The 25,193-nt window shown below is 58.7% G+C and overlaps 2 protein-coding genes across 5 annotated transcripts; one reads left to right on the top strand and one right to left on the bottom strand.

Annotated features, from left to right (window-relative positions):
• The first annotated feature begins 3,973 nt into the window (after window positions 1-3,973).
• Window positions 3,974-10,146, top strand: AIP (aryl hydrocarbon receptor interacting protein). 2 transcript variants are annotated; one of them, XM_027531509.1, is made up of 6 exons: window positions 3,974-4,204; window positions 7,073-7,252; window positions 8,574-8,762; window positions 9,123-9,299; window positions 9,402-9,535; window positions 9,826-9,898. In XM_027531509.1, the coding sequence occupies exons 1-6, from the start codon at window positions 4,106-4,108 to the stop codon at window positions 9,896-9,898; spliced, it is 852 nt and encodes a 283-aa protein (XP_027387310.1). In that variant the 5' UTR covers window positions 3,974-4,105. The 2 variants fall into 2 exon arrangements, with proteins under 2 accessions (XP_027387310.1, XP_027387309.1); XM_027531508.1 differs by having other exon boundaries at window positions 3,976-4,204; window positions 9,402-9,543; window positions 9,826-10,146.
• A 592-nt stretch (window positions 10,147-10,738) lies between these two features.
• On the bottom strand, window positions 10,739-24,319 carry PITPNM1 (phosphatidylinositol transfer protein membrane associated 1). 3 transcript variants are annotated; one of them, XM_027531506.1, is made up of 24 exons: window positions 24,134-24,319; window positions 23,114-23,232; window positions 21,420-21,634; window positions 21,213-21,334; window positions 20,785-21,009; window positions 18,777-19,103; window positions 18,591-18,686; window positions 18,402-18,506; window positions 17,628-17,689; window positions 17,286-17,542; window positions 16,772-16,961; window positions 16,562-16,669; window positions 16,154-16,311; window positions 15,864-16,069; window positions 15,214-15,384; window positions 14,410-14,574; window positions 14,004-14,152; window positions 13,735-13,845; window positions 13,199-13,315; window positions 12,798-12,946; window positions 12,545-12,694; window positions 12,270-12,453; window positions 11,836-11,964; window positions 10,739-11,230 (listed from the first exon to the last, which is right to left on the bottom strand). In XM_027531506.1, exons 2-24 carry the CDS (start codon window positions 23,189-23,191, stop codon window positions 10,967-10,969), a joined length of 3,738 nt encoding a protein of 1,245 aa, XP_027387307.1. In that variant the 5' UTR covers window positions 23,192-23,232; window positions 24,134-24,319; the 3' UTR covers window positions 10,739-10,966. The 3 variants fall into 3 exon arrangements, with proteins under 3 accessions (XP_027387307.1, XP_027387306.1, XP_027387308.1); XM_027531505.1 differs by having other exon boundaries at window positions 18,402-18,509; window positions 24,134-24,318; XM_027531507.1 differs by lacking the exon at window positions 14,410-14,574 and having other exon boundaries at window positions 18,402-18,509.
• Between the last annotated feature and the right edge of the window lie 874 nt (window positions 24,320-25,193).

The raw sequence follows: 25,193 nt of genomic DNA, 5'->3' as shown, positions 1-25,193 counted from the left end.
GATAAAGTTTCTCTTTCCCCTATGAGTTTTTATCATAGTCATCAAAACAAATTTAATCAAATACTTTTTCTGCATATTTTGAAATAATTATATGAGTTTTCTCCTTTAATTCACTGATTTGATGAATTATAATAGCTGATTCTTTTTTTTTTGGCTAAAGGATGTGGCATGTGGCGTCTTAGTTCCCTAACCAGGGAGGAACTGAGCCTCCTGCACTGGAAGTGTGGCCTTAACCAGTGGACAAACAGGGAAGTTCAGTGATGGATGTTTCTAACGTTAAACCATTCATACATTCTTGGAATGAGCCCTACTTGATCTTTTTTCTTTTTCTTTTCTTAAAAAATTATTTATTTATTTGGCTATGTGGGGTCTTAGCTGAGGTGGGCTCCAGAGCACGCAGGCTCGATAGTTGTGGTGTTCAGGCTCAGTTTCCCGTGGCATGTGGGATCTTAGTTGCCTAGCCAGGGATTGAACCCACTTCCCCTGCATTGAAAGGCAGAGTCTTAACCACTGAACCACTGGGAAGTCCCCCTTTTTTTTCTTTTGAGAAAGCATTTAAAAATTTTAATTGTGGGTAATACACATGAAATTTATTATCTTAAACATTTTTAAGTGCAAAGTTCAGCAATGCTTTGCTGTTGTTCAGTTGCTAAGTCATGTCCAACTTTTTGTGACCCCATGGACTGCAGCAAGCCAGGCTTCCCTTTCCTTCAATATCACCAGCAGCTTCCTTCAATATCTCAAACTCATGTCCATTGAGTCAATGATGCCATCCAACCATCTTATTCTCTGTCACCCCCTTCTTCTGCTCTCAACCTTTCCCAGCATCAGGGCCTTTTCCTGTGAGTCAGCTCTTCAAATCAGGTGGCCAAAGCTTCAGCTTCAAAATTGGAGCTTCAGCTTCAGCATCAGTCCTTCTAATGAATATTCAAGGTTGATTTCCTTTAGGATTAACTAGTTTGATCTCCTTGAAGTCCAAGGGACTCTCAAGAGTCTTCTCCAGCACCACAGTTGGGAAGCATCAATTCTTCAGCACTCACCTTTCTTTATGGTCCAATTCTCACATCCGTACATGACTACCGGAAAGACCATAGCTTTGACAATAAGGACCTTTGTCAGCAAAGTGATGTCTCTGCTTTTTAGTACACTGTCTAGGTTTGTCAGGAGAAGGCAGTGGCACCCCACTCTAGTTCTCTTGCCTGGAAAATCCCATGGACGGAGGAGCCTGGTAGGCTGCAGCCCATTGGGTCGCTAAGAGTCGGACTCGACTGAGCGACTTCCCTTTCACTTTTCACTTTCACGCATTGGAGAAGGAAATGGCAACCCACTCCAGTGTTCTTGCCTGGAGAATCCCAGGGACGGGGGAGCCTGGTGGTGGTCCCATAGACGGGGGTGCCGTCCCATGGGTGGTCCCATAGACGGGGGTGCCGTCTATGGGGTCGCACAGAGTCGGACACGACTGAAGCGACTTAGCAGCAGCAGCAGCAGTTTGTCATAGCATTTCTTCCAAGGAGCAAGCGTCTTTTAAATTTCATGGCTCCAGTCGCTGTCCATAGTGATTTTGGACCCCAAGAAAGTAAAATCTGCCACTGTTTTCATTGTTTCCCCATCTATTTGCCATGAAGTGATCGGACCGGATGGCACGATCTTCGTTTTTTGAACGTTGAGTTTTAAGCCAGCTTTTTCACTCTCTTCTTTCACCTTCATCAAGAGGCTCTTTAGTTCCTCTTCGCTTTCTGCCATTAGGGTGGTGTCATCTGCGTACATGAGGTTGTTGGTATTTCTGCTGGCAATCCTGATTGCAGCTTGAGCTTCATCCAGCCCAGCATCTCGCATGATGTACTCCGCATAGAAGTTAAGTAAGCAGGGTGACAGTATACAGCCTTGATGTCCATTGTAGTAGGGCTTGCAGCAGTGTTCTGGTGCCATTGAATATATTCACAGGAATTCCCTAGCGGCCTAATGGTTAGGATTCTAGGTTTTTGTTGCCATGGCCTGGGTTCAAACCCAGTTTGGAGAACTGAGATCCTGCAAGCCATGTGGCAAAAAAGCAAAAACACGACAACAAAATACTATGTTCACATTGCTGTATAACCAATCTCCAGGATCTTTTCATCTTGCAAAACTAAACCATACCCATTAAACAACTCCTTATTTCCTTCCCTCCCCCCCACTCAACTACCATTTAACTTTGTCTCCATGAATCTGACTAGGTACCTCATATAAATGGAATAATGTATTAGTAATATTTGTCTTTTTGTGAGTGGCACTCATTTAGCACACTGAGGCACTTTTATATATACTAATGGATTCATTTAGGATTTTTCATATCTATGTATGTGTGCACGCATGCATAATCGTGTCAGACTCTTTGCCACCCCAAGAACTGTAGCCCTCCAGACTCCTCTGTCCATGGGATTTCCCAGGCAAGAATACTGGAGTGGGTTGTAATTTCCTACTTCTGGGGATCTTCCCAACCCAGGGATCAAACCTGACTCTCTTGTGTCTCCTGCATTGGCAGGCGGATTCTTTACCCCTGCACCAACTAGGACTCCTTCATATCTATATTTATTAGTAAAATCGGTGTAGACTTGTCTTGCCTAATGGTTTAAGTATGTTTTTTAGAATCAAGATTAAACTAGTCTCATAAAATATGTTGGTTGACTTTCCCTCTTTTTCCATTTTCTGGAACAATCTGTGTAAGAATACAGACAACTCGTTGCTTCAGAATTTGGCAGAACTTGCCTATAAAACTTCCTGTGCGAGTGAAAAACAAAAGCTAAAAACAAAATATGTTTCCCTTTCGCCCCAGAGGTTCCACCTCTCTCAGGGGACTTCTTGGGGGAAATGAACCAACATAAATATCTGAAGCCCTCAGCACGTGGGGCAAAGGGGACGGACAGTAATTCTTCCCAGTTATGAAAGGACTGAGGACAGTGCACAGGCCCGAAGACATCCCTTCAATCAGTTACCTAAACCTTGGGCTGCAAGGAGATCCAACCAGTGTACCCTAAAGGAAATCAGTACTGAAATAGCCTTTGGAAGGACTGATGCTGAAGCTGAAACCCCAACACTGTGGCCACCTGATGCAAAGAGCTGACTCATTCGCAAAGACCCTGATGCTGGGAAAGATTGAAGGCAGGAGGAGAAGGGGATGACAGAGGATGAGATGGTTGGATGGCATCACTGACTCTATGGACATGAGTTTGAGTAAGCTCTGGGAGTTGGTGATGGACAGGCAAGCCTGACGTGCTGCAGTCCATGGGGGTCGCAAAGAGTCGGACGTGACTGAGACAGTGAACTGAACTGAACTGAAACCTCCAAAGTGGGAGAAGACGCTTAGAGTTATTCTTCACAACTAGTTTCCAGAGGCGGAGAGAAATGTTTTAGCCTCTGAGGTGCCTCATTTCTATCATTCCTGTATTCCCGAATATTCGCTGGGCACCTACTATGTGCCAGACACCGCGGTGGACTCCGTGGTGACGACACGGCTAGCCCGGACACCACAAGGAGCTGCCAGTCTTTTGGGGAGCTTAGAGTTTCCACGGGAATACAGAAACCCTCCTTCCCCTCCTTCTTACACCCAGACTGACTGACTGATGAGAAAAATTCAGGATGGAAAACTCACGAGTATTGTGCTAGGCAAGCTAAAAGAAAAAACAAAAAGGAATACACAAAAATAGTAGTTTTAGGAGGTGACCTTACGGATGCCGACCTTTCCTCCCCCCACTTCTGTAATGCTGTCGTGCTACTTTTACAACTTTAAATAGCGTGGCAGACGGCCACTTGGGAGGGCCCAAACCAAATCGGTTCAAGGACACAGTTCCTAGGGACGCCCCCGCCCCGCCCCGCCCCGCCTCTCTCACAGGCCCCAGTCCCGCCCCTGGACAGTCTCAGGCCCCGCCCCTGGCCTGACCCGCGCGCTCAGCCACGAAGCAGAGAACCAATCACAGCCCGTTTCTACGTTCGGGCTCTTTTCGGCGTCTGCCCTTAACCAAAATGGCGCCAGCTCGGAAGTTGCCGAAGTTCTAGAAGTTGCCGAAGCAGGTCCGGAAGCTGCCGAGCGAGTCCGGAAGTTGCCGAAAGAGAGCAGCGGGGAAGGAGGATGGCGGATATCATCGCAAGACTCCGGGAAGACGGGATCCAAAAGCGTGTGATACAGGAGGGCCGAGGAGCGCTCCCTGACTTTCAGGATGGAACCAAGGTTCGTATCGACCCGCTTCCCCTTAACCTGTCGGTGGCGCGGTGCGCATGCGAGGCGGGACGAGGCCTTAGGCGAGATATTGCGCATGCCCAGACAGCAGTGGTCGGTGACCCTACTGCTCACATGCCGAGCTCGACGCTGATTGGCCTGGATTTAAGTAGAGGGTGAATTCGGATGCGTGAGCTCCGCCCCCTGCCTTGGCCGAGTGGCTACATAGGTCAGGGAGGCCGTCAGTCATCAATAAACATTTTGCGGGAGGTAACGGGGTTGACCCCATTGCTTGCCCAGACCCAGCGCTGGAGAGGACCCCAGATGAGAAAGCTGGGCTCTGGGAAGGGCCCCTGGATTGCAAGTTTCAAGGTCTTCTATGGATGGAAGGGCCTTCTGAAAACGTAGACCAGCTCCCATTGCTTAGGTGGAAAAACTGAGGCCCTGGGACGCACAAACCCAGAAAACAGGCCAGGAGGTCGGGTCTACCAGACGAGAACCCTTTTGACAGCTTTCCTACTGCTCTTCGTGGCATTGGGTCGGGACAGACAAGGGCTAAGAAATAAAGAGCCTCCCATCTTCCTCTTTTGCACATCCAGGCCCCTAGCTCCAGCCTCTTCCACCCCTCCCCGCCCCAATAATGTACGCCTCCAGGTTTATCTCCTTCTGGTCGTGCAGTTCCTTCTTCTGGAGGGCCTTTCCCAGTTGCCACTTGTTTGTAGCGTAAGGGCTTCCTGGGGGCAGCCCCTGTGCCCAGCAGAGCAGTCACACAGGACATGTATATTGAGAGAATGAGTATAAAGATCCTGGCACCAAAAATGAACTGAAGTGACACATCTTGTTGATGACTACAACAGTTGAACACTTAAAACATACTGGGGGCACCCAAAGTAAGAGCTACTGTGCTGACAAGAGCTGTGCAGAGACGGTGAAGGTAAAGCCTGGCTCACAGGAGTGCCCTAAGGCAGAGCTGCGTGCCCTAGTGGTCAGTGATACATAGAGGGACGCTTCTGGAGATGAGGGAAGGGATGTGGGTGAAGTTCCCCATGGCTGGGGCGGGGGAGGGGGAGTGGTGGCCTTGAAGAAAGTCTTGGCAAAGGAAGTCTTGGATGCAACAGACACCAGTTGGAGAAAACACCAAAAATAGCGATGATGTGTGAACAATGACACCGAAAGAATAGGGACAAATAAAAAACAAAAAGCAATCACCAATCACCGGCATTGATTGAGGGTTCACAAGAGCGTGGTGCTCAATGCTTCACAAGATTATTTGCTTTCATTCTCATGAGGTGAGGTAAGTACTGTTGCTAACTCCATTTTACTGATGCGGAAACAGAGTTCAGAGGGGTGGCTAGGGGTGGGAAAGAATGTGGCTTCCTCTAACCATATCCTGTGGAGGGTTCAGTCTCAAGACTTCTCTTCACTCACCCTGAGATGATCTCATCCAGGCTCGTGTCTTTTAAGAAACTCTCCATGCATGCCTGGACCACTCCCAAATGTCTGTGTGTAGCCTTCCCTCCCCCTTAAAGTTGATATCCGGTTCCCTACTCACCGTCTCCACCTGGAAGTCTCATTGGCAACTTAACCTGCTCCCCTCGACCCTCTCATCTCAGGGTAGGGCCCCTCCAGCCTTTTGGTTGCTCAGGCCAAAAACCTCCTGGTCTCCATGACTCCTCCTCCTGTTCTCATACACCCCCCAGAAGATCCTCAAGATACACTCAGGATCTGACCACTTCTACCACTCCCACCGTGGTCCAGGTCTCTCCCCTGGGTTATTCCAGTAACGTCTTAACTCATCTCCTGCTTCTGTCTTCCCGGCTCTCCCACCTGTCTCATCCCTGCACCAGTAGAACCAGCATCAGATCATGTCCCTCCTCTGCTTGGAGCCAACCGGTGGCTTCCATTTCAGAGTGAAAAAACAAAGTCCTCACCATGGGCGTTAGGCTCTGTGGGGTCCCTCCCTGCTGACCTGCTGACCCCGTGAGGTACCACCCCTCCCCTTGGTTCAGTCTGCTGCTGCTGCTGCGGTGGCCTCTCGCTTTGTGAACACACCACACGCTGCCCCTCTGCGAGGCCTTTGCACCTGCTGTTCTTTGGCCAAGAAACTTCCCACCCCTTCCTACCTCAGCATCTGTCTGGCTTGCTTCTCCTGTACTCCCTTCAAGTCTCTGCTTTCTCTCTTTTCTTTTGGAGGGGGGTGGGGCCACACAATGCTGCTTGCAGGATCCTGGTTCCCTGACCAGGGATCGAACCTGAGCCCCAGCAGTGAAACTGTCAGCTCCTAACCACTGAACGGCCAGGGAGTTCCTTCAGTGACTCTGGCTCCCTGAACTCGCTGTGCCTTACCCTGCTGCATTTTGATGTCTGATCCATAGCACTTCGCTCCACCTCACAGAGCGTGTTTTGTGTGAGGCCCGTCTCTTTCCTTTAGAAGTTCCCTGTGAGCTCCACGGGGGCAGGGGCTTTTGTCTGTTTTGTCAACGCCAGGCCTAGCACAGAGCTCAGGCAGGTAGTTGTTCAGTCGCTCAGTCGTGTCCAACTCTTTGCGCCCCCATGGACTGCAGCACGCCAGGCTTCCCTGTCCTTCACCATCTCCCGGAGCTTGCGCAGACTCATGTCCGTTGAGTCGGTGATGCCATCCAACCATCTCGTCCTCTGTCAATATTTGTTGAAAGATTGACTAAAGCTAGACCCCTTGGGCTCTCGTCCCAGCCCATCCACCTACTCGCCATGTGACTTGGACCCCTTCCCTCCTGGGTGGTGTGGTAAAGGTCACGTGGTGAGCCCTGTCCCTTGTGCCACCTGCAGGCTGTGAGCTGGCCTTGTCCATGTAGTTGTGGGAAGGCCGTGCCCTTGTCTGATCCCATTTGGGGCCCACAGGCCACGTTCCACTACCGCACTCTGCGCAGTGATGAGGAGGGCGCCGTGCTGGACGACAGCCGGGTGCGCGGCAAGCCCATGGAGCTCATCATCGGCAAGAAGTTCAAGCTGCCCGTGTGGGAGACCATCGTGCGCACCATGCGGGAGGGGGAGATCGCCCAGTTCTGCTGCGACGTCAAGGTACCCCGTGCCCCACGCCTGCCTGGGTCTGTCTGGCCACACCCAATTCCCTATCCTCTGCCCTGGCCAGGCCACCACCGACTCCCTCCAGGGCACTGCACCGCCAGGCACTGGCCTCCCGGCCCCTAGTCTGCCTTTTCCTCTCCTTTAGCCAGACTGCAGCCAGGGACTGGCTCTCAAGTGCAATACCCGCTACAGCTCCTTGCTTCAGTCCCCTCTGCTCCTGGTCACTGCCAAGCTGAAGCACAAGCCATAGATGCCCACGTGGCCCCTGCAGGGTCTCCCTCCCACTCATCTCCCTGTGTTCCCATCTCCTCCTTAGCCAACATCCTCCTTCCTACTTCAAACTAATTCCTGGGTCACTACCCCAGGAAGCCTTCCCTGACTACTGTGCTTGACTTGAACCCCTCCTCTGGGTTCTCCACCTCTCATACTCTGCATGGCCAGGATCTGGTCCTTTGTCTGCATTTAGGCTACTTCAGGGCAGGGATTAGGCCTGTTTACCTTGAAAGTGCCTAGTGTGGGCCAGCCCAGAGCCAGGACTCAGAACATATCTGCTGACTGGATGAACATTAGCTGAGCAGTCGGCCCGAGCTGACAAGAGGGTCAGTGAGAAGAGCTGGTTAGGCGTGGGGATGGTCTGGCTTCCGCCATCCCAGCAGGTGTCCCTAGTGAAAGGTCAAAAGCTAGGTCCCTGGGACTTCCCTGGTGGTCCAGTGGTTAATACTTTGCACTTCCAACGCAGGGGGCGTGGGTTGGATCCCTGGTTGGGGAACTATGATCCTACATGCCGCATGGCCAAAAAGTAAAAAAAATTAAAGTAGGCCAAGACTTAAAAAAAAAAAAAAAAACACCATAAAAAAGCTAGGTCTCCAATGCCTGAGGGTCCCCCATGAGGATTTTGAAGTTGCTGCCCTAATCCCACCTGAGATGGGCCCCGAAAGGGGTGGGGGTGGGGCTGGAGAGAAGAGATGCTGGGAAAAGAGTGTGGAAGGGCCCCCGAAATGATGAGGAGCCCAGCTCATGGGCTGCAAGCCTGGGAGGAGGACAGGTAAGAGGTAAGAATTCCCCTGGACTTGTCAGGGCTTGGGAGACGGGTTGGCAGTGGGAGTGCGTGTTTGTGTGTTGGGGGGGTGGGAAGCGTGGGTGTTTGGCCTGAAAGTGATGGAGGGCTGGGAGGCCGGAGGAGTCGGGAAGGGAAAGTCCTCCTGCGCCTCAGTGTCCTTTCTCAGATGGTGATGGGACAAGGGGTGGGGCCTCTTGAGCCCATGAGCAGCCAGCATGTGCTGACAGAGCCCCCTTGCCCACTCACCCTCTGCAGCACGTGGTGCTGTACCCACTGGTGGCCAAGAGTCTACGCAACATCGCAGCCGGCAAGGACCCCCTGGAGGGCCAGCGGCACTGCTGTGGCATCGCCCAGATGCACGAGCACAACTCCCTGGGTCACGCCGACCTGGACGCCCTGCAGCAGAACCCCCAGCCTCTCATCTTCGACATCGAGATGCTGAAGGTGAGGGGCCACCAGGCCAACCCCCTACCGCCCAGCTTCAGAGAGGGTGCCGGCTCTGCCCGCCTGCCCAGAGCTGGTGGCCTCCCTGACCGGGGGCTGGGTGGGACAGGCACAAGGAGTGCCTCCCTCCTAGGGCCCTTCCCCGCTCCCTCAGGTCTGCCAAGACAGGGCTTTTCACCATCTTGCTCGTTGCTCTGTTTCTAGAACCCAGCACAGTGCTGGGCATGCAGGAGATGCTGTACACGTGTTTGTTGAATGGTCAGTGGATGAAGAAGTGATTCTGCTTCTGGTACCTGGTGTCCCAGGCCCAGCCAGCCCAGAGGCTGACCCCGGGCCCTGACCTGGCCTATGCCCCGGCAGGTGGAGAACCCTGGCACGTACCAGCAAGACCCGTGGGCAATGACGGATGAGGAGAAGGCAAAGGCAGTGCCAGTTATCCACCAGGAGGGCAACCGGTTGTACCGCGAGGGCCACGTGAAGGAGGCCGCTGCCAAGTACTACGACGCCATCGCCTGCCTCAAGAACCTTCAGATGAAGGTGCTGCCTGGGGGCTGTGGTGGGTGAGGGAAGGGGTCCGGAGGGGCCCAGGGGGCCCAGGTTTCAGCATCTTTTCCCCTGTCCCTGCCTCCGTGCCCCCAGGAACAGCCTGGGTCCCCCGACTGGATCCAGCTGGATCAGCAGATCACCCCACTGCTGCTCAACTACTGTCAGTGCAAGCTGGTAGCCGAAGAGTATTACGAAGTGCTGGATCACTGCTCCTCCATCCTCAATAAGTATGACGGTGAGCGCCGGGCGCCAGGTCACCAGGGCAGGGAGGCGGCCTTCCACATCACCCCCGCTCTGAACTCCCGAGGGAGCCTGACCCAGTAGCTCCCACCCAGTGGGGCCGTGGCCCTGCTGTGCCAGTGAGAGAGGAATGGGGCTTGGGGGGGGGTTTGGCATCCTCAGGGCAGGAGGGCTCCATCCACGCCGGGCCCCTGGTGTGGGCAGTCAAGGTGGGGTGCTGGCTGGCCCCCCTTTCTCATGCCCTTGGGCGCTTGCTGCCCACTGGCGCCCCCTGCAGACAATGTCAAGGCCTACTTCAAGCGCGGCAAGGCCCACGCGGCGGTGTGGAATGCCCAGGAGGCCCAGGCTGACTTCGCCAAGGTGTTGCAGCTGGACCCGGCCCTGGCGCCTGTGGTGAGCCGTGAGCTGCGGGCCCTGGAGGCGCGGATCCGCCAGAAGGACGAGGAGGACAAGGCCCGCTTCCGGGGCATCTTCTCCCACTGATGGGGCCCCGCTGGCCCGGCTGCCCCGCCCACTGCTGCTGCTGCCGACGCTGCCAGCCCACCCACCCCCCTACTATATCATGCTTCTCTGTATATAAAGGCCTTATTTATCTGTCTCTCTGTCCCTCTCTGGGCTTGCCAAACTGATCCACTGGGAAAGCTGGGGTCATTGCCCCTCATTTCCTGGTACTTGGGTGGTTTGGGGAGGCAAACAGTAGGGGTTCTAACCCCAGCTCCCCGTTCATCAGCTCTGAGACCTTTTTGGGCCTCCATGTGCCTGACAGAGAAACGAGGATGGTCTCTGTCACAAGGGAAGTGTTTCTTGGTGGCCAAGGCCAAGGTGCCTGGGAGCCTTGAGTCTTAAGGGGGAGATGAAGCAAGTGCAAGCCAGGAGGCTTACTGCCTGGGTGAGGTGGGCTCCCAGCGCAGCCCTCCCCATCGTCCCCCTCCCAACCCCCAATCTTACGGTCTCAGCTCATGCAGGCAGTGGTTCCAGTGAGAAGCCAAGTCTGGGCCCCTGGTAACTGAAAGGCCAGCCCAGGTGGGGAGGGGAAGGAGGCTGGCTCTCCAGGTCCCAATCTTGGCCCTGCCCTCTGACCTGCTGTCTGACCCCGGGCACATCCCGGCTCCTCTTTGCCCTTCAGCATCTCTGTTGAACTAGAAACTGTGAGCTGGGCTGCCCTGTGATGCCACGCCGGTGGGCAGTCAGGCGGGATGCAGGCGGTGTTTATTTCCGTGGAGTTACACGCGCTGGAAAAGCCTCTGGACCCTTGCTGCTCCCTCCTCCAGCCCCCAGGGCTGGGTCCCCCAGCATGAAAGGGAACTATCCCTGAGGGCAAACAGATGCAGGCCAGCCATGGGGCCGGGGGCCCAGCTTTCCACTGGGGCTCTTTGAGTGCATGAATAAATAACCCAAGTCCAGCCACAGTTGGAGCCTCACTCTTCGCTGTCCAGCTTGAGGCTGATGCTCCGCGCCTTGCCCCGCGCCAGGGTGGTGGGCGGCGTCCCAGGGCCCTCCCGCTCCGCCTGGCTGGGGCCCCTCGAGCGGAGCAGCTGGCTCTGCTTCCGAAGGAAGTCCACAGGGGCAGCCCCACCATAGCTGCTCTTGGCCAGGGCGGCCCTTGAGGGTCCCGAAGTGGCATGAGGGTGGGAGCCGGCCTCCAGCTGGCCCAGGTGGGCCACGTAGCCATCGGACAGGAACTGCGGGCAGAGGTGGGCAGGGTGAGGGGATGGCTGGTCTCGGGCCCACACACTGCCCTCACCTGCCCTTCCCAGGCTCTGGGCAGTGCTGGCTGCAGTACCAGGCTGGCACAGCCTGACCAAACCCCGCCGGGGAGCCTGCCCCTCTCTGGGCCTCGTCCTGAGTTTCCTCATCTGTAAAATGGGATTTTGGAGGGAAGTAACAGCAGCTAACGTTTAGCAGGCACTTGCTTTGTGCCCAGCCCAGTGCTCGCTGACAGGCAGTAAATCACGGGCTTTTCGTGACAGCTGCGGAGATCCATTCTACAGACAGGAAAGTGAGGCTCAGAAAGGTCAAGGCTTGTGCCCAGAACCATTCCAGCGTGGAACGAGCACCCAAGGTCTTGCTCATACTCCAGCTTGAGTTACCCGTTCTGGCCTGTCCGGCAGCTTCCAGCTGCTCGTGACCTCCCAGATCCTAGGAGAAGCCCAAGTTCCCCAAAGCCGGCCAGCCTGTTCACAGCCTCCCTCCTAGGTGCTTCTTAACGCACGAGTGGTCCTCACGGCACAGCCTCAGGCTCCCATGTTCCAACTGGCTTGCAGCCCCACCTTCACTCGGCCCTCACCTGGCACTGCGCCTGCAGCTTCCTCACGGCACGGCCCACGATGTAGGTCTGGCTTGGGGGCAGGCCCAGCGCTGCATACACGGCCACGTCTTTGGGGGACCCGTAGGCGGCCACGAAGTTCAGTTCCACCTGTGGCCGGAGAGGCCAATCAGGAGCCCAGGGACGGGGGAGAGGGAGCGGGGCGGGAGACAGAGGGTGGGGTTTGGTGGGCGTTCAGTGCTGAAGGGTTAGGGGCGGGGCCGCTTAGTCTCCATCACCAGGTCTGGCTGGGGGGTGGGACTAGCCGGATCTCCCTAGTTGGCCCCAAGGACTCTAGAGACCCTTGCGGGGATGTGCGGTCTGTTAGGCTGGGAGCCAGGGCCATACGGGTAGGAACAAACGGGCCTCCTCTCGGGGCAATCACGGGGTTCGGGGGCCCTCCCCAAACACCAGACCTCCTGCACCAGGCTCTGCAGGAACATCGCCTTCTGACGCAGTGGGTCGTGAGTGAGACCATCGCAGAAGGAGACGACGCCGTGGGGGAAGTTGTGCTGCGACAGCCAGGCCACCACGCGGTGCTTCTGCATATCAGGACGGCCCGTCACGTACACGATCAGGTAGCCCGCGTCCTGCCAGTGTCTGCAGGGAGGGGCGGCGGTCAGCCCCGCGCACCAGGAGTGGGGACCAGTCCTCACAGCGAGTGGGGAAGAGAAGGGGCAGCCGTTCCTACCTGACCACGTCCACGGCGCCGGCGCGCACCTTGGGGTCGCTGCCCATGATGGACACACTGGCGGTGAAGGAGCCGTCGATGCTGAAGACCACGGCCTCAGTGCCGCGGGCCACCACCGTTAGGCAGCATTCGGCGTAGGTGTGGTCGCCCCTACGGCCCGGGCGGGGGTGGGGGTGGGTTGCTGTGTGAGCGGCGTGGGGGCGGGGCCCACGGGAGCCCCGCCCCGCAGAGGCCGGGACCGCACCACGCTCACCTGACTACCATGCGCACCGGGTAAACGCCGACGCCCAGCGCACGCTCCAGGGGCACCGGGAAGGTGAGACGGCCAGAGCTGTTGGTGACCTCGGTGCCAAAGTGGATCCACTTGCCCGACAGTGGCTGCGTCATGATGTAGATGTCCACCTAGCAGGGAGAGAGGGTCAGAGGGTCCCCCTGAGCGGAGCGGAGGGAGGGGGGAACCCCTGAGCGGCGTGGAGCTGAGCGGAAGAGGGCTGAGGCTGAGGCGGGGGAAGGAGGACGGGGTTGGGGGCTCAACCTGCTAGGACCCGGAGCTGTCCAGGGAACAGGAGGCAGGACCAGGGAGCTCCCGCTTAGGGCCAGGTCAGCCCGAGGAGGGGGCTGGTCTACATGGGACTGAGGCCTCTGTGTCCTAACCTTCTCTCCCGTGAGCGTGACCACATCCAAGGGTCCATACATGAAGCGCCCATTCAGCACCTGGGGGCGGCCCTCGCACACCACCGTGTCGCTCGCCCGGTGGTTGGAGGTGACGTTCTGGCGGGAGGAGACAGTGTGAGCCCACGGCCAGGAGATGACAGGGAGGCGGGAAGAGCTGGTGAGGGGGACCCGCGCCCAGACGTGTGTGCGCGCTGCCTGGAGGAGGCGGGCCAGCTCGCTCCGAGAGAGGGGCGAGGCCCGATGGGTGGGCGCTCCTGCTGACCCCAATCAGAGGTCCTGGGGGTCCTCTGTGCGGACTGCGGTTCCAAGGGGCGGAGGCAATATAGACCCTGTGCAGAGGCTGAGAGGGGCGAGACGAGCGCCAACCTGACTTGGTGGAGGAGGCGGGGAAGAGGGAGGGGAGGAGACTTGGTGGTACCTGGGGCGGGGCCGAGGCAGGAGGAGGTGGAACCTGAGAGGGGCTTAGGGGCGGAGATCCCAGGGAGACTTGAGGTCCCTAGCGGCAGGGCACGTACCCGAATCTTGACTTGGGTGCGTTTGCGCTGCCACTTCTCCCTGGGGAAGGCCGGGCTGTAGATGGACGGCTCCTCGCACTCGGTCAGGTGTGGCCGCTCCTTCTCGATCACCTGCGGGGAATGGGCCCCAGCGAGGCCACATGAAGCGGGGGGGTGGGGGGGGGCGGGGGAAGAGTCCCTGGGGTTGCCCCTCCCCCAGCTCCGGCTCCCTATCCTTGCCCGCTTCCCCACCGCACCCCCCCCCCCCCACCCCGCATCCCTGGGCCCACCTGTCGCAGGATGAAGGCCACCACGTCGGCCGATTCCCAGTAGCTGGCGTGGAAGAGGTGGGGCAGCGTGACGGTGGGGAAGGCGGTGAGCGCCTCCGGGCAGTACAGCGAGTAGTCAATCCGCTTGGTCCCCCACCAGCGCTCCAGGACTGCTTGGCCGCGGTGGGCAGTGAGTCAGGGGTGGCCTCTCACCCCAGGCCCACCTGTCTGGCCTCTAGGGCTCTTCCCTCCCTCTCTTCCACCAGCCCTGCTCTTTGCCGAGTCCAGAGTTGGGTGCCGGGGCCCCCTCGTTCCAGAGCAAAGGCTCTGGGGCAAGGGTGTTTCTGCTGGGCTTCAGCGGTGGAACAAGTATCCGCACCCCCACCACTGCCCCTCACCCCCAGGCGGGGTGGCTGGCCTGACTTACTCTTAACCACTTCACTAGTGGTGCTGGGGGCAGTTGGCTGGGCTGGCGGGTCACCGCCCAACTCATTGCCCTTCCAGAAAGCACCACTGGCAGACGTGGGTGTTGAGGGCACCAACATCTCCAGCTCCTCCAGAAAGAGGCCTGAGTGGGTCTGCAGAGTGTCGGCTGTGGGTGGAGGGCAGCCTCAGTGGTGGGCTGGGCCAGGCCACCCTCCTGTCTTTCTACTGGGGTTCCAGGACTGCTTCGCCCCACATCTCCCCCATCTCCACTGCCAGCCTTCCCTGGTCAGGTCTTGGCTGAGGCTGAATTGCCCCAACATGTGGGTGGATGTGAAAGGTGGGGGCATTCTCCCCTGTTAGCAGCATTCCTGCCAGAATGCCTGCCACCATCACTCCAATTCAGGCCCGCTTGTCTCATGGGGCCAGATGGGTACTCACTTAAATGCATGTGTACACAACCCACATCAGGACGTGACCTCAAGTGCCCATGGAGACACAGTGCATCCCTAGACCCGGATACAGCACCCCTTCACCCCCCGCCCCAGTGGCGAGTGGCTGCTTTCGATGTCACTGCCTCTCTTCTTTAGTCCAGTTACCACCACTGCCCCCAGCTTCTGGGCAGAGGGTCTTGGGGATCCAGACTGCCCAAGGGGCCAGGGGACGGCTCCTGGTCCTGGGAGTGGTGACCTGAGAGAGTACCAATGATTCGGGAACTGCCTCTTGGTTGGGGGAGGGGGGCCTATCTGCATCCCTCACTGTTGGGGCCCTTCTCCTCCTCTTCCCTGTATTTTGGTTGGGTGCATACCCAGCAGCAGAGATGAGCCATCTCCCAGAGGGAACTTCTGGTAGCGGGGCACCGCCAGGGGAGCGATGGCCTGGAACTTGGGGGCCAGCAGGGGCTCAAGGCGGGAGGCACAGGGGTCGGCTGCATGGAAGAGGTTGTAGATCTGCTCGCAGGCTGGCCGCATCTGGGCCACTGGTACCCAGAAGATAAAGGAGAGAGGGGGTTCAGCTGGGCATTCTGGGAGGTAGGGGTGGTGGGGAGCAGCTCCCTGACATGCTGGGTGACACTGAAACAGCGCTTCCCAGACTGTACTCCCTGGGAGGTCCCCGGGGTCCTGCTTAAAAGTGAGACAGGTCTCTTGGCTAACGAGGGATCACAGCCTTCGATTTGCTGATGCTTGGGATGAAGCGTTCCCTAGGCCTGTTGGACCCCTTCTCAGGAAGGGCATCTGGGCGTACGAGTTCCTCCTGGTGCATGCTGGGAAACGTGGCCCTGGCAAGTCCCTTCTTTCTGGGCCTCAGGTTCCCCCTCTCTAGCCAAGAAACTTAATTTTTACAGTGGGGAATGGCATAAATGCTCGAATTTCCGGTGAGAGGGAGAGGTTGGAGGAGCTAAGGGGAGGGGCAGATGGAGGAGGAGGCGTGCCCCCCACTTGCACCCCAAGGGCTCACCCTCCAACGTGGGCATCACGGTTTTGCGCAGAGCCAGCACCAGGCCAAGCGGGGAGCCAAAGAGGAAGAAGCCGGAGACCTTGAAGTCAAGGCGGGCGGCACAGGGGGCACTGTCGAGAGCCTCAGAGGTGGCAGTGGGTGGGCAGGAGGCTGTGCTCGCCCGCCGGGGCTCCCCGGAGGAGGTGGCTGGGGGGGCTGCCTGCAGGCTGCGTGCGGAGGTGGCTGTCAGCGCTGCCACCTCTGCAGCCCAGCACAAGCCCAGTTTGGGGTTGATGGGGTGGGAATGTCACCTGTTTTGAGAGCCCTCGGGCTCGGGACCGGCCATGTCGCTGGGGGTGCGCTGGGTGGGCAGGGCAGAGGGTTCTGGGCTGGCCCGGCCCAGCCCCTCAGCCCCCTCTGCCAGGGGATCCCGCATTGGGCCTGCCTCCGGGGAGAGCAGCTCATTGTTCTAGAAGAAGCAGGAGACAGAAACATCCTTAGGACTGGAGACAATTGATTTCTACTTATTTGGAAGTGAGGAAGGAGGCATGGGGGTTGGGCAGGGACTTAGAGCCAGCAAGCAGAGCCCCAGAGGGGATGGACAGAGGCAGCAAGGAACAGGCTGGAGAGAGGTCAGATTCCTGGGGCAGAGAACTAGAGCAGGGGAGTCTCCCCGCCACCCCGGCTCCTCCGGTGGAGGCGGGTCCAGCCACACTAACCATACTTCCACGGCGGCTGCTGCTCCGGCTCCCAGTGCCCACACTGGCACTGTGGCAGAGCGCATCAAAGCCCAGGATTCCGCCGACGCCGTCCCCGATCAGCACCACCTGGGGGAGAGGGCAGCGTGGTCAGGAGGGGCTGCAGCAGGGGCAGGAGGGTGGGGGAGGCTCAGCCAGCAAGTTCCCCCCAGACAACCCCTAACCCCTGACCTGCCCGCAGAAGCCGGCGCCCTCAGAGGAGCGCAGGAAGGCCGCATAGGCCTGGTTGGTGCGGGCGATGACTGTGGCCACGGCGCCCTGGTATCGGGATGATGAGGTGGCCAGCAGCGGCAGGGCGGCCAGGGGAATGTGGTCCTGGGAGCGGGACAGGCTGTCACCATCATGGCTATAGGGGCTCAGGCTGCAGGAGGAGGGGCGGAATGAATGGGCGGGGCCTCCAGGCCTACCCCTGCCCCCTCGAAGTCCCCCTGACCTGTTAGCAAGTCCCAGCACCACGGGGGCTTTGTGGGGTCCACCAGTATCCCAGAGGGCTCTGTGATGGAGCCATAGACTAGAAACTGAGGACAGCTGGGCGGGTGACTGGCCCAGGTGTCTGACTTCCTGGCCTCTCCCCCCACCGCCCCGCCCCATGGGGGCCTCTCTGGTTCCAGGAGCCTCCAGGTGGCTGTCCACACCTCGGGGACCCTGTGTGTCCACCCCCGCTTTCCACCCCCTAGACCAGTACTTGGAGACGAGGGCATAAGCAGCCGCGCAGATGGGTGGGCAGGGCACCAGGCGCAGCGCCACATGGCCCAGGGCCTCGGGAAAGTGGACGCGGGTGACGGCCTCGAAGGCTAGGCTCAGTGTCTGCACGTCCGCCCGCTTGGAGTCAGCATCTCCCGGGCCCGAGTCTAGGATGCTGCCACTGTGCAGGACGAGGAAGAGGGCGTGGACCTCGCACGTCTCCGCCCCCAGCTCCCCAGCGCTGTCTCCATCTGGGCCCTGCAGGGGGCACAGTGTGACGTCAGAGCGGTGGCTGGTGGGTGGCCAGGCAGAACTAAGGCTCGGGGTGGCCGGCCATACTCACTTCCGAGTCCCTGGGTGCCCGGGCCCCGTCCCCCAGGTCTTTGGTGCCCTCAGTTCCAGGGTCTATGGGAGGGGGAGAGCCAGGGAGAGAGACTGAGGGCTCTGTGGGGATGCCCTCACCTGGCACTTCAGGTGCCCCCGCTCGCTGTCTGCCTGGGCACTACCCCCTGCCCCCATCTCCCTCAGACGTGCCCCTCTCACCCGACTCCCCCAGGTCATTTCACACTTCTAGACCTTAGCACAGGCCAGCCAGTCCCTGCTGTTCCCAGAGACACCTCTCCTCACAATGCCCGTTTGCCTGGAAGATTCCTTCCGATCCTGCCCTGTCCCATGTGGTAGCCACGAGCCACATGTGCCTGTTTAAGTTGAAGTGAATTAAATTACTGTGCAAAATTTAGGTCCCCAGTCACACTCACCACATTTCAACAACTTGAGAGTCACATGTGGCTAGTGATGAGTACCTTTCCAGCATCTCAGAAAGTTCTTTTGGACACAGCTGGTCTAATCCTTCAAAATCTATACTTCCTGCATGAAGACTTCCCGGCCTCCAAATGAATTCCTCCATTCTTTGTTCTGTCTTTTTACATTCCAACCATCCATCCACCCATCCACCCATCCACCCATTATCCACTCATCATTCATCTGTGTATTTAAAGAGCACCCTTTCTGGGTTGACATTCATCTTAGTCCCCGTTACGTTTAGGAATGAGTAGTTCTCTGAGTCCCCACCACTTAGGGGGTGCGGGTGGCTGGTGACGGGATAGGGGACCTTTACCTGGTGTCCCCTCAGCCTCCATAGGGGAGGCAAAGGCGTCGATGAAGTCGTTGGAGTTCCACTTGGTCATCTCCTTGGGGAAGACCTCGTCACTGTCCGAGAAGCCTTCTGAAGGGACCAGGGACTGTGTCATGGGGCGGTAGGCACTGCTCAGGGCCCCCCCGCCCCCGGCAGGGCTGGGGTGCTGACCGTGGGCATCAAAGAACTCCTCCTCGGAGCTGTTCTCAGAGTCCCGGGCGATGTTCTGCATGCGCCACTCAGACAAAGTCTGGGGAGACACGCCCCCTGCAGGGCCACGCGGGCCTCAGCCTGGGCGTCCGGCCAAGGGCCGTGCTCCCCGACACCCCACCACCAGTCCCCATGCCCCAGCCTCACCCCCATGCTGGGATGAGTAGGAGGAACGGGAGGATGAAGACCACTGCTTGCTGAAGCTGGCATCGGGGGAGGCATCGGGGCCTGGGGGGGCCTCAGGCCCATCGGGGGTGCCCGCGTGGCTGGCCCCGGCCCGGGCCTCAGAGCTCGGCTTCCCTGGGGGCTGGGCCTCGGGGCCCTCGCTGCCTGTGTTGCACTTGGCCATGCGCTGTGCCAGCATGCGGGCAGTCTCCTCCTCTAGTGCCCGGATGTCAGCCATGCTCAGCTCTGTCCACTCGTCCTGCCAGCACCAGGCCTGTCGGTGGGCCCGCAGCATCACCCGGCGCAGACCTGTAGGTGCCCAGACATCAAAGCCATGCCCTCCCCACCCCCTGTGTCCCTGCCCTGCATGCCAAGCCCTTGAATTCCCTTGAATTCGGGTAATGGCTCCCTTAGGCACACCACCCACCCAGAGCTGCAAAGTAGGGAAGGGTGAGTGCTGTCCAGGCGATGGCAGTGGGAAGTGGGGCATTTTTCTTCCTGTCCTACCTACCTCCCTGCCCACAGCCTCTTTTGTCCCTCCAGACACCCCAACTCTTAGCTCTGAGCTCAGCCCAACACCCCAGGAAGCTGGGAGCAATGTTTGTTCTTGATCTTTCAGCTGGCTTCCTGCTGACTTCATCAGAGGAGTCAACAATTAAGGCGTTAACAGTTAATGAAATTGTTGATGGTTAATGAAGGTGTTAATAGTTAATGGAAGTGTTGGCACTTAATGAAGCAAAAACACGATACCCATTCTGGGATATTTTCATCTTAAGCAGAGGAGTAAAGTTAGAAACCTCAGTATCTAGGAAATAAAGTAATAATGATTGAATTATAAACTTTTGGAAGGAAATGCATTAGAATCTTAATAATGGTTATATGTGGGTGATTTTCACTTGCTTTTTTTTGGCTGTACCACATGGTGAAATTGAAAGTGAAAGTTAGTCACTCAGTCGTGTCCGACTCTTTGTGACCCCGTGGACTATAGCCCATCAGGCTCCTCTGTCAATGGAATTCTCCAGGCAAGAATTCTGGAGTGGGTTGCCATTTCCTTCTTCAATGATATGTGGGATCTTAGTTCCCTGATCAGGGATCAAACCCAAGCCTCCTGCGTAGGAAGTGCAGAGTCTTAACCACTGGACCTCCAGGGAGGCCCCTAATCTTATTTGTGCTTTTTGGACTTTTTCCAAATTTAGGATAAAGAGCCTGCATTATTACTCTCTGAGCTAAATTTCCTCATGTGGAATCATAATAGTCTTTACCTTGAGAGGTGTGGGGGGTGTGAAAGATATCTTGCATGGGAAGTGATTAGCAGAGGATTTGGCATCTTGTGATCAATATCAGCTTTTGCTATCAGGCCCAACCTTTTCCTCATTTACAAAAGGGACAATTAAGGAAGCAGCTCCCTGGAGGGGAGATTCCATGAGAGTCCGTGGTGGAGTGGAACCCAGGTCCCTGGGGGTCCCCGTCCTTCTTCCTGTGGGGAGCCCAGCATTAGACCTGGGAGGTGGGGCAGGGCTAAGCCACGGGAGTATGACCTAGGGCCTGCTGGAGACCAGAGCAGGAGGATGGAACTCAGAGCTGGGGTGGGAGGGACTCTGACAGCACCCAGCTTCGGCCTGCACTCCACAGCGTGTTGCCAGTTACAGCTGGTGACCCTCCTGAGAGTCTCTAAGCCTCGCTTGACCCACAGAACATTGGCATCTTAGAATTTTAATGGATGAGCAGATGCATCTCTGAGTGTCTGAACCGGCATGAACCTCAGAGATTATGTTGCCAGCTTCTTGCCCTTCTGACTCTTCCCTGTACCTCAGGGCAGGCTCCCCCAACCCCAGTTAGGCTGCGCTGCTCCCCCCTGCCCCAGCACCCACCCTATCAAATGGAAAGGATGGTTTTATGTTTCTGTGTCCCCGGCAGACTGGGAGCATCCCTGGCTCAAACACACGGCCTGGTGCATGCTAAGTGGAACCGCCCAGGACAGGGTGCTCACCGACGTCATGGATGAACTGCTCGATCTTGGCCTGCATGCCCCAGTAGCGGAACTCGACCTTGCACAGCTTGTAAGCGCACATGAGGGGCCCGGTCTGGGCTGCTGTGCGTGCCCAGTCATCAGCCAGCGGTCCTCGGCCTGTCTTGGCCGAGCGGTACAGCCGGGGGTCCTCTTCTGCTTTGTACTCGCCTGGGGCCACAGCATCCCGCACGATGTCGATGGTATCTGGGGGGGTTCCGACAGCCCTGAGCAACACCAGCCCCCTCCAGCCCCTGCTACTCCTCCCCCACCTCAGGATTGGGAGGGCAGCTTTTCACGCACAGAAAGCCGAGGCCAGGAACTGAGCCTGGGACTTGTCAGAGGCCACCTCTCCAGGTGGCAGGTGGTCTGAGAGGGGCTTTGGGGTCATTATTGGCTGTAGGTCTCACCCAAGATGCGCTGTCTCCGCTCAGCTCCACTCAGGTTGAAGACATTGGGCTGCTGCCCCCCATCGGGCAGGTAATAGGTCTCAATTTCAATGGAGAATTTCTCCACAAAGGGGCAGGTGTACCTGGGCAGAGGGCAGGGGTGAGGGTCACTGCTGGGCCCACCAGGGCCCTTCCCCTCCTGGCCCCTGACCCACCCCACCCACTCACCGGGTTCGGGTGTAGGGATAAGCATTCCAGGATTCCTCCTCCACCTGCAGGGCAGCCTTGGGCAGCAGTGCCCGGAACCAGCCTGGGATGTGGGAGCCCACGTGGTATACCTTGTGCGTGTACTGTCCACTGCCACCCGGCCCATCTGTGTAGGGCCGGTTGGCCAGGATCTCCACGCCACTGCCCTCACCACTCGACTCCTCTCGGCTCTTTTTCTGCAGCCCAGGGCAAGAGGAGGATGGGCAGCTCAGCCCTAATTCCGCTCCTGGGATGGGCTCCCCAGTTAGGCCTGGTCCCTGGCGCAGCTCTGAGGCCCGAGTCCCAGCCTTTCTAGGTCTCTGAAATCCCACTCTGCTCCCTTATAGCTACTGGGGTCAGGATTATAGCCTCTGACCAGTCCCCTCTGGGGTTCTGCAAGCAAAGACTTGTTCAGTCATTCAAGTATTTGCTGTCTGCTCTATTTCAGGCACTGTCTGGGCTTATATTCACTGGGATCTGGTGACGTACAGAGTAAAGACCCCTGCCTGCCCTTGTGGAACTGTACACTCCAGCGGAGGGAGACACAGTAGACAGAAAACAGAAAAAAAGCATCTTAGAGGGTTCTAAGTGCCATGGTAAAAAGAAAGCATAGACTAGGGTTAGGTGGATAGAGTTGGGGGTTGCAGTTTTGATAGGATGGGCAGGAAAGGCCTCACTGAAAAGATAACATGACCCTGATTTGAAGATGACTTGGGGGGGAAAGGAGGGTGCTGGGCAGATATGGGGTGGGGTGGGGGGTGTACTTCAAGCAGAGAGAGAGCCCGTGTAAGCTCCTAAGGGGGACAAGCTGCATGCCCTGCCAGCAAGGCACCAGGGTGGGCAGGCTGGAAGAATCAGGAGAGTAAAAGGGATCCCTGCCTTTCTAGGACCCCAACACCAGCTCCTGCCACACCCCTCCTAGTTGGAGAGCACTAAGATCCTGTCCTTATGTAGCTCAGGAGTTTGAACATGGCCCACCCAACCCTCTGAGGCCAGATCCCAGCCCTCTTGCCTGCTCAGATTCTGGTCCCACATTTCAGGGGACTCCTCTGGAATGGGCACCGGCCTCCTCCCCTCCCCGGGCGCCTGCCCTGGCTCACACTTCTCCGCCCAAGCCTGGCTCCCTACCTGCTTCCTCTCAGCCTAGACCTCACCCTCTGGGTTCCCTGCCTGCTCCTCTGACAGTCTCCGGCCCTAAGCCTCAGCCCATCTCCCTGACTGCTGGGGGTGGCCAGGTTCCTTCATCCTCTGGGAAACCTCTCCTAGTCTTTCTCTACCCCCTGGGACCCCTCCTCACTTTCTGCCCCCCACTCTTGCCTCCTCATGCGCTCCTCTCCCTACCCCCAGAGGATTACAGGTTCTAAGGAGGATTAAAGGAGATCAGATGGGGGCTGAGCGTTCAGCAGGGGCTGGGCACTCAGGGTGGGGAGGCACCACCAGGCCCTTCCGTCCCTCTTCGCACAGTCCTTAACCACCCCACCTCTCCCCCACACCCGACTGGGGACGGGCTCTCTTCTGCTCTGGCCTGAGCCCTCCCAAGCCCCGGGGCTGGACTGGAGGGGGATTGAGCTGGGCCCGGCCCCTTGTCCCAGGTGTGGCCTGCGCGCTCCTGCGGATACCCAGCATGAAGCATGCCCCCATCCCCTCCTCGGCCTCCTACTTGCCACCGCCCTCACCTGGATCATGTAGAGCTGGGCCACCTGGTACTCGTCCAGGCTCATGGGCAGCAGGATGTGGTACTCCTTGATGAGCATCCTGAAAGCGCTCGGCCGACCGCGCGCGGCCTCCGCGGCTCCTGGCGCAGGGCACCGCGCGGCCGTCAGTGCGGGGCGGCGGCGCGCGGCCCCGAGCCCTGCGCGCGGGCCGAGGGGCTCAGGCCCGGGGACCCCATGCCTGGGCTCGCTACAGGGCAGGCAGCGGCGAGCCCAGCTCTGCAGCCAGCGCCGCGGGGGGCCGGGAGCCGCCGCGAAGCTGAGCGCTGACCTCTTTTCCGCGCAGCCCCCGCCCCCCACCCGCCCATCGCCATGGCAACCGCTCGCTGACGCGGGCCCCCAGGAGCCGCGGGAGGTGGCCGGCGGGCTGGCGGGCCAGCCTTGCCTCTCCCGCCGCGGCGGCGTCCTAAGCCCCTCGGAACAGCATCCTTTGGGGACCCGCCCCTGGGAACCCTGGGGCCCCTCCTTCCGGGCCGCCTTCCACCACCGGCCCCTTGGGGCCCGCCCCCTGCATCCCTTTCCCCGAGTCGGTCCGTGTCCCCCACTCCTGGACATCCACTTAGAACCTTGTCCCCCGCGTGTCTCTCCGCGGAGCAGCCCCGGGCGCCCCCCGCCCCCCGCACCGGAAACTACCTTCAAAGACTAGATAACACCTCCGCCCCGAGACCTGTCTTCCCCACCCTGACGGGCAGCCCAGGCCCCAGCTCCCCTTTCCCCGCATCGTTCCTGGCCCCCAGGCACTCGTCTATGCAGCTGCCTCATCCTCCTCCAGGGCTGATCACTCTTCAGGCTCAGGCTAGAAGTACCCTACGGGCCCCCGCCCTGCAAGCCCTGCTCCGTCCACCTGCGCCCCGACTTCGCTGCCGCCGTACTCCCACCTCGCACCCACTGAGCAAGCGAGAGGCCCCCACTTCCCTCTGCTCCCCGGCGTCCCCGTCCCCCGCCGTGCTCTCTATCGGCCCGCCCGCCAACGTCCCGGCTCACCTCTAGTCTAGGGTGGACGCCCCTCACCCGGTACGGGCGGGGGCCTACGGGCCGCGGGTCGGAGCCCCGAGCGCCCCCAGCCCCGGCCGCGGATTCCAGCAGTGGCCGGACCCTCTGGAGGCGCAGCGCGGGCCCATGGCCCCGACCTTCCTCCCGGTCTGCCCGCCGGCACCCCTCCGGTCCCTCCCCGCCGACCGCCGCGTCACTGCGGCCGCCCCGCCCCCTTCCTGGGAGCGCGGCCCTCCCCACGCCGGCGGGGTCTGGGCCGCCCCGCCCGCGGCGGCGGAGGGCGGCCCCAACCTTCCTTCCTTCCCCACGGCGGTGGGGGAAGAGGCCCTTCTCCAAATGCTGGCGCTGCTTAGTTCGGCCGTGTTCTTTGGGATCCCCAGACACTCTGGGATCCTTCCTCCACCCTGGCCCGGCCCTCCAGTGTGCTATGGAAATATGACAAGAGTCCCATCCCCAACTTCTCCGGCCCTGGGAACCCGGGGCCCAGGGTGGGGGAAGCGCCTCCCCGTCCCAAGTCTGGCCAGCGGCTGCTCTCTGACATCCCTGGCCTAGCCGGTGGGGTTCCGGTGTCCCAGACCGCCAGGTCATTCAGAGGGCTGCAGTCACTTTCACTTCCAGTCTTGGGGCTCCTCCCGGAACGGGGCCCCAGCGCTTTCCCCACCTGTATCTTCCGGGTTCGTAAGTCTGGCCAATGGCGCCAAGACCGTGGGCAAAGGCTGCCAGGGCCTAGGGCTGGGCTCTTGGGACCGCACCCAGTTGGCTAGAGGGCACTGGGACGGTGCAGGGCGGCGTGGCGCAGGGTCTCACCCACACTGGGGAAACCAGTTCTCTCTCGACTCTTTCTCAGGTCCTGGGGGTTGGGAAGCAGCCTGGCTCCCTTTCTTTCTTCTTAGGACTCAGAGATAGGGTGTACTCCGAGCCCCAGGGCTGATTCCAAGCTTAGGATGTTAGGATGTTAAGGCATGCGAGGGTGGGGCTTAAGTGAACTGGCATTTCTACCCTCCAGGCACCTTTAGTCCAGAGAAAGAACCCTCTAGGCTCAAGCTGGAGA

This window comes from Bos indicus x Bos taurus, chromosome 29, assembly GCF_003369695.1.
Source record: "Bos indicus x Bos taurus breed Angus x Brahman F1 hybrid chromosome 29, Bos_hybrid_MaternalHap_v2.0, whole genome shotgun sequence".
NCBI lineage: Eukaryota > Metazoa > Chordata > Mammalia > Artiodactyla > Bovidae > Bos > Bos indicus x Bos taurus.
Note: the sequence above shows the minus strand (reverse complement) of the source record. Positions and strands in the feature narration are given on the sequence as shown.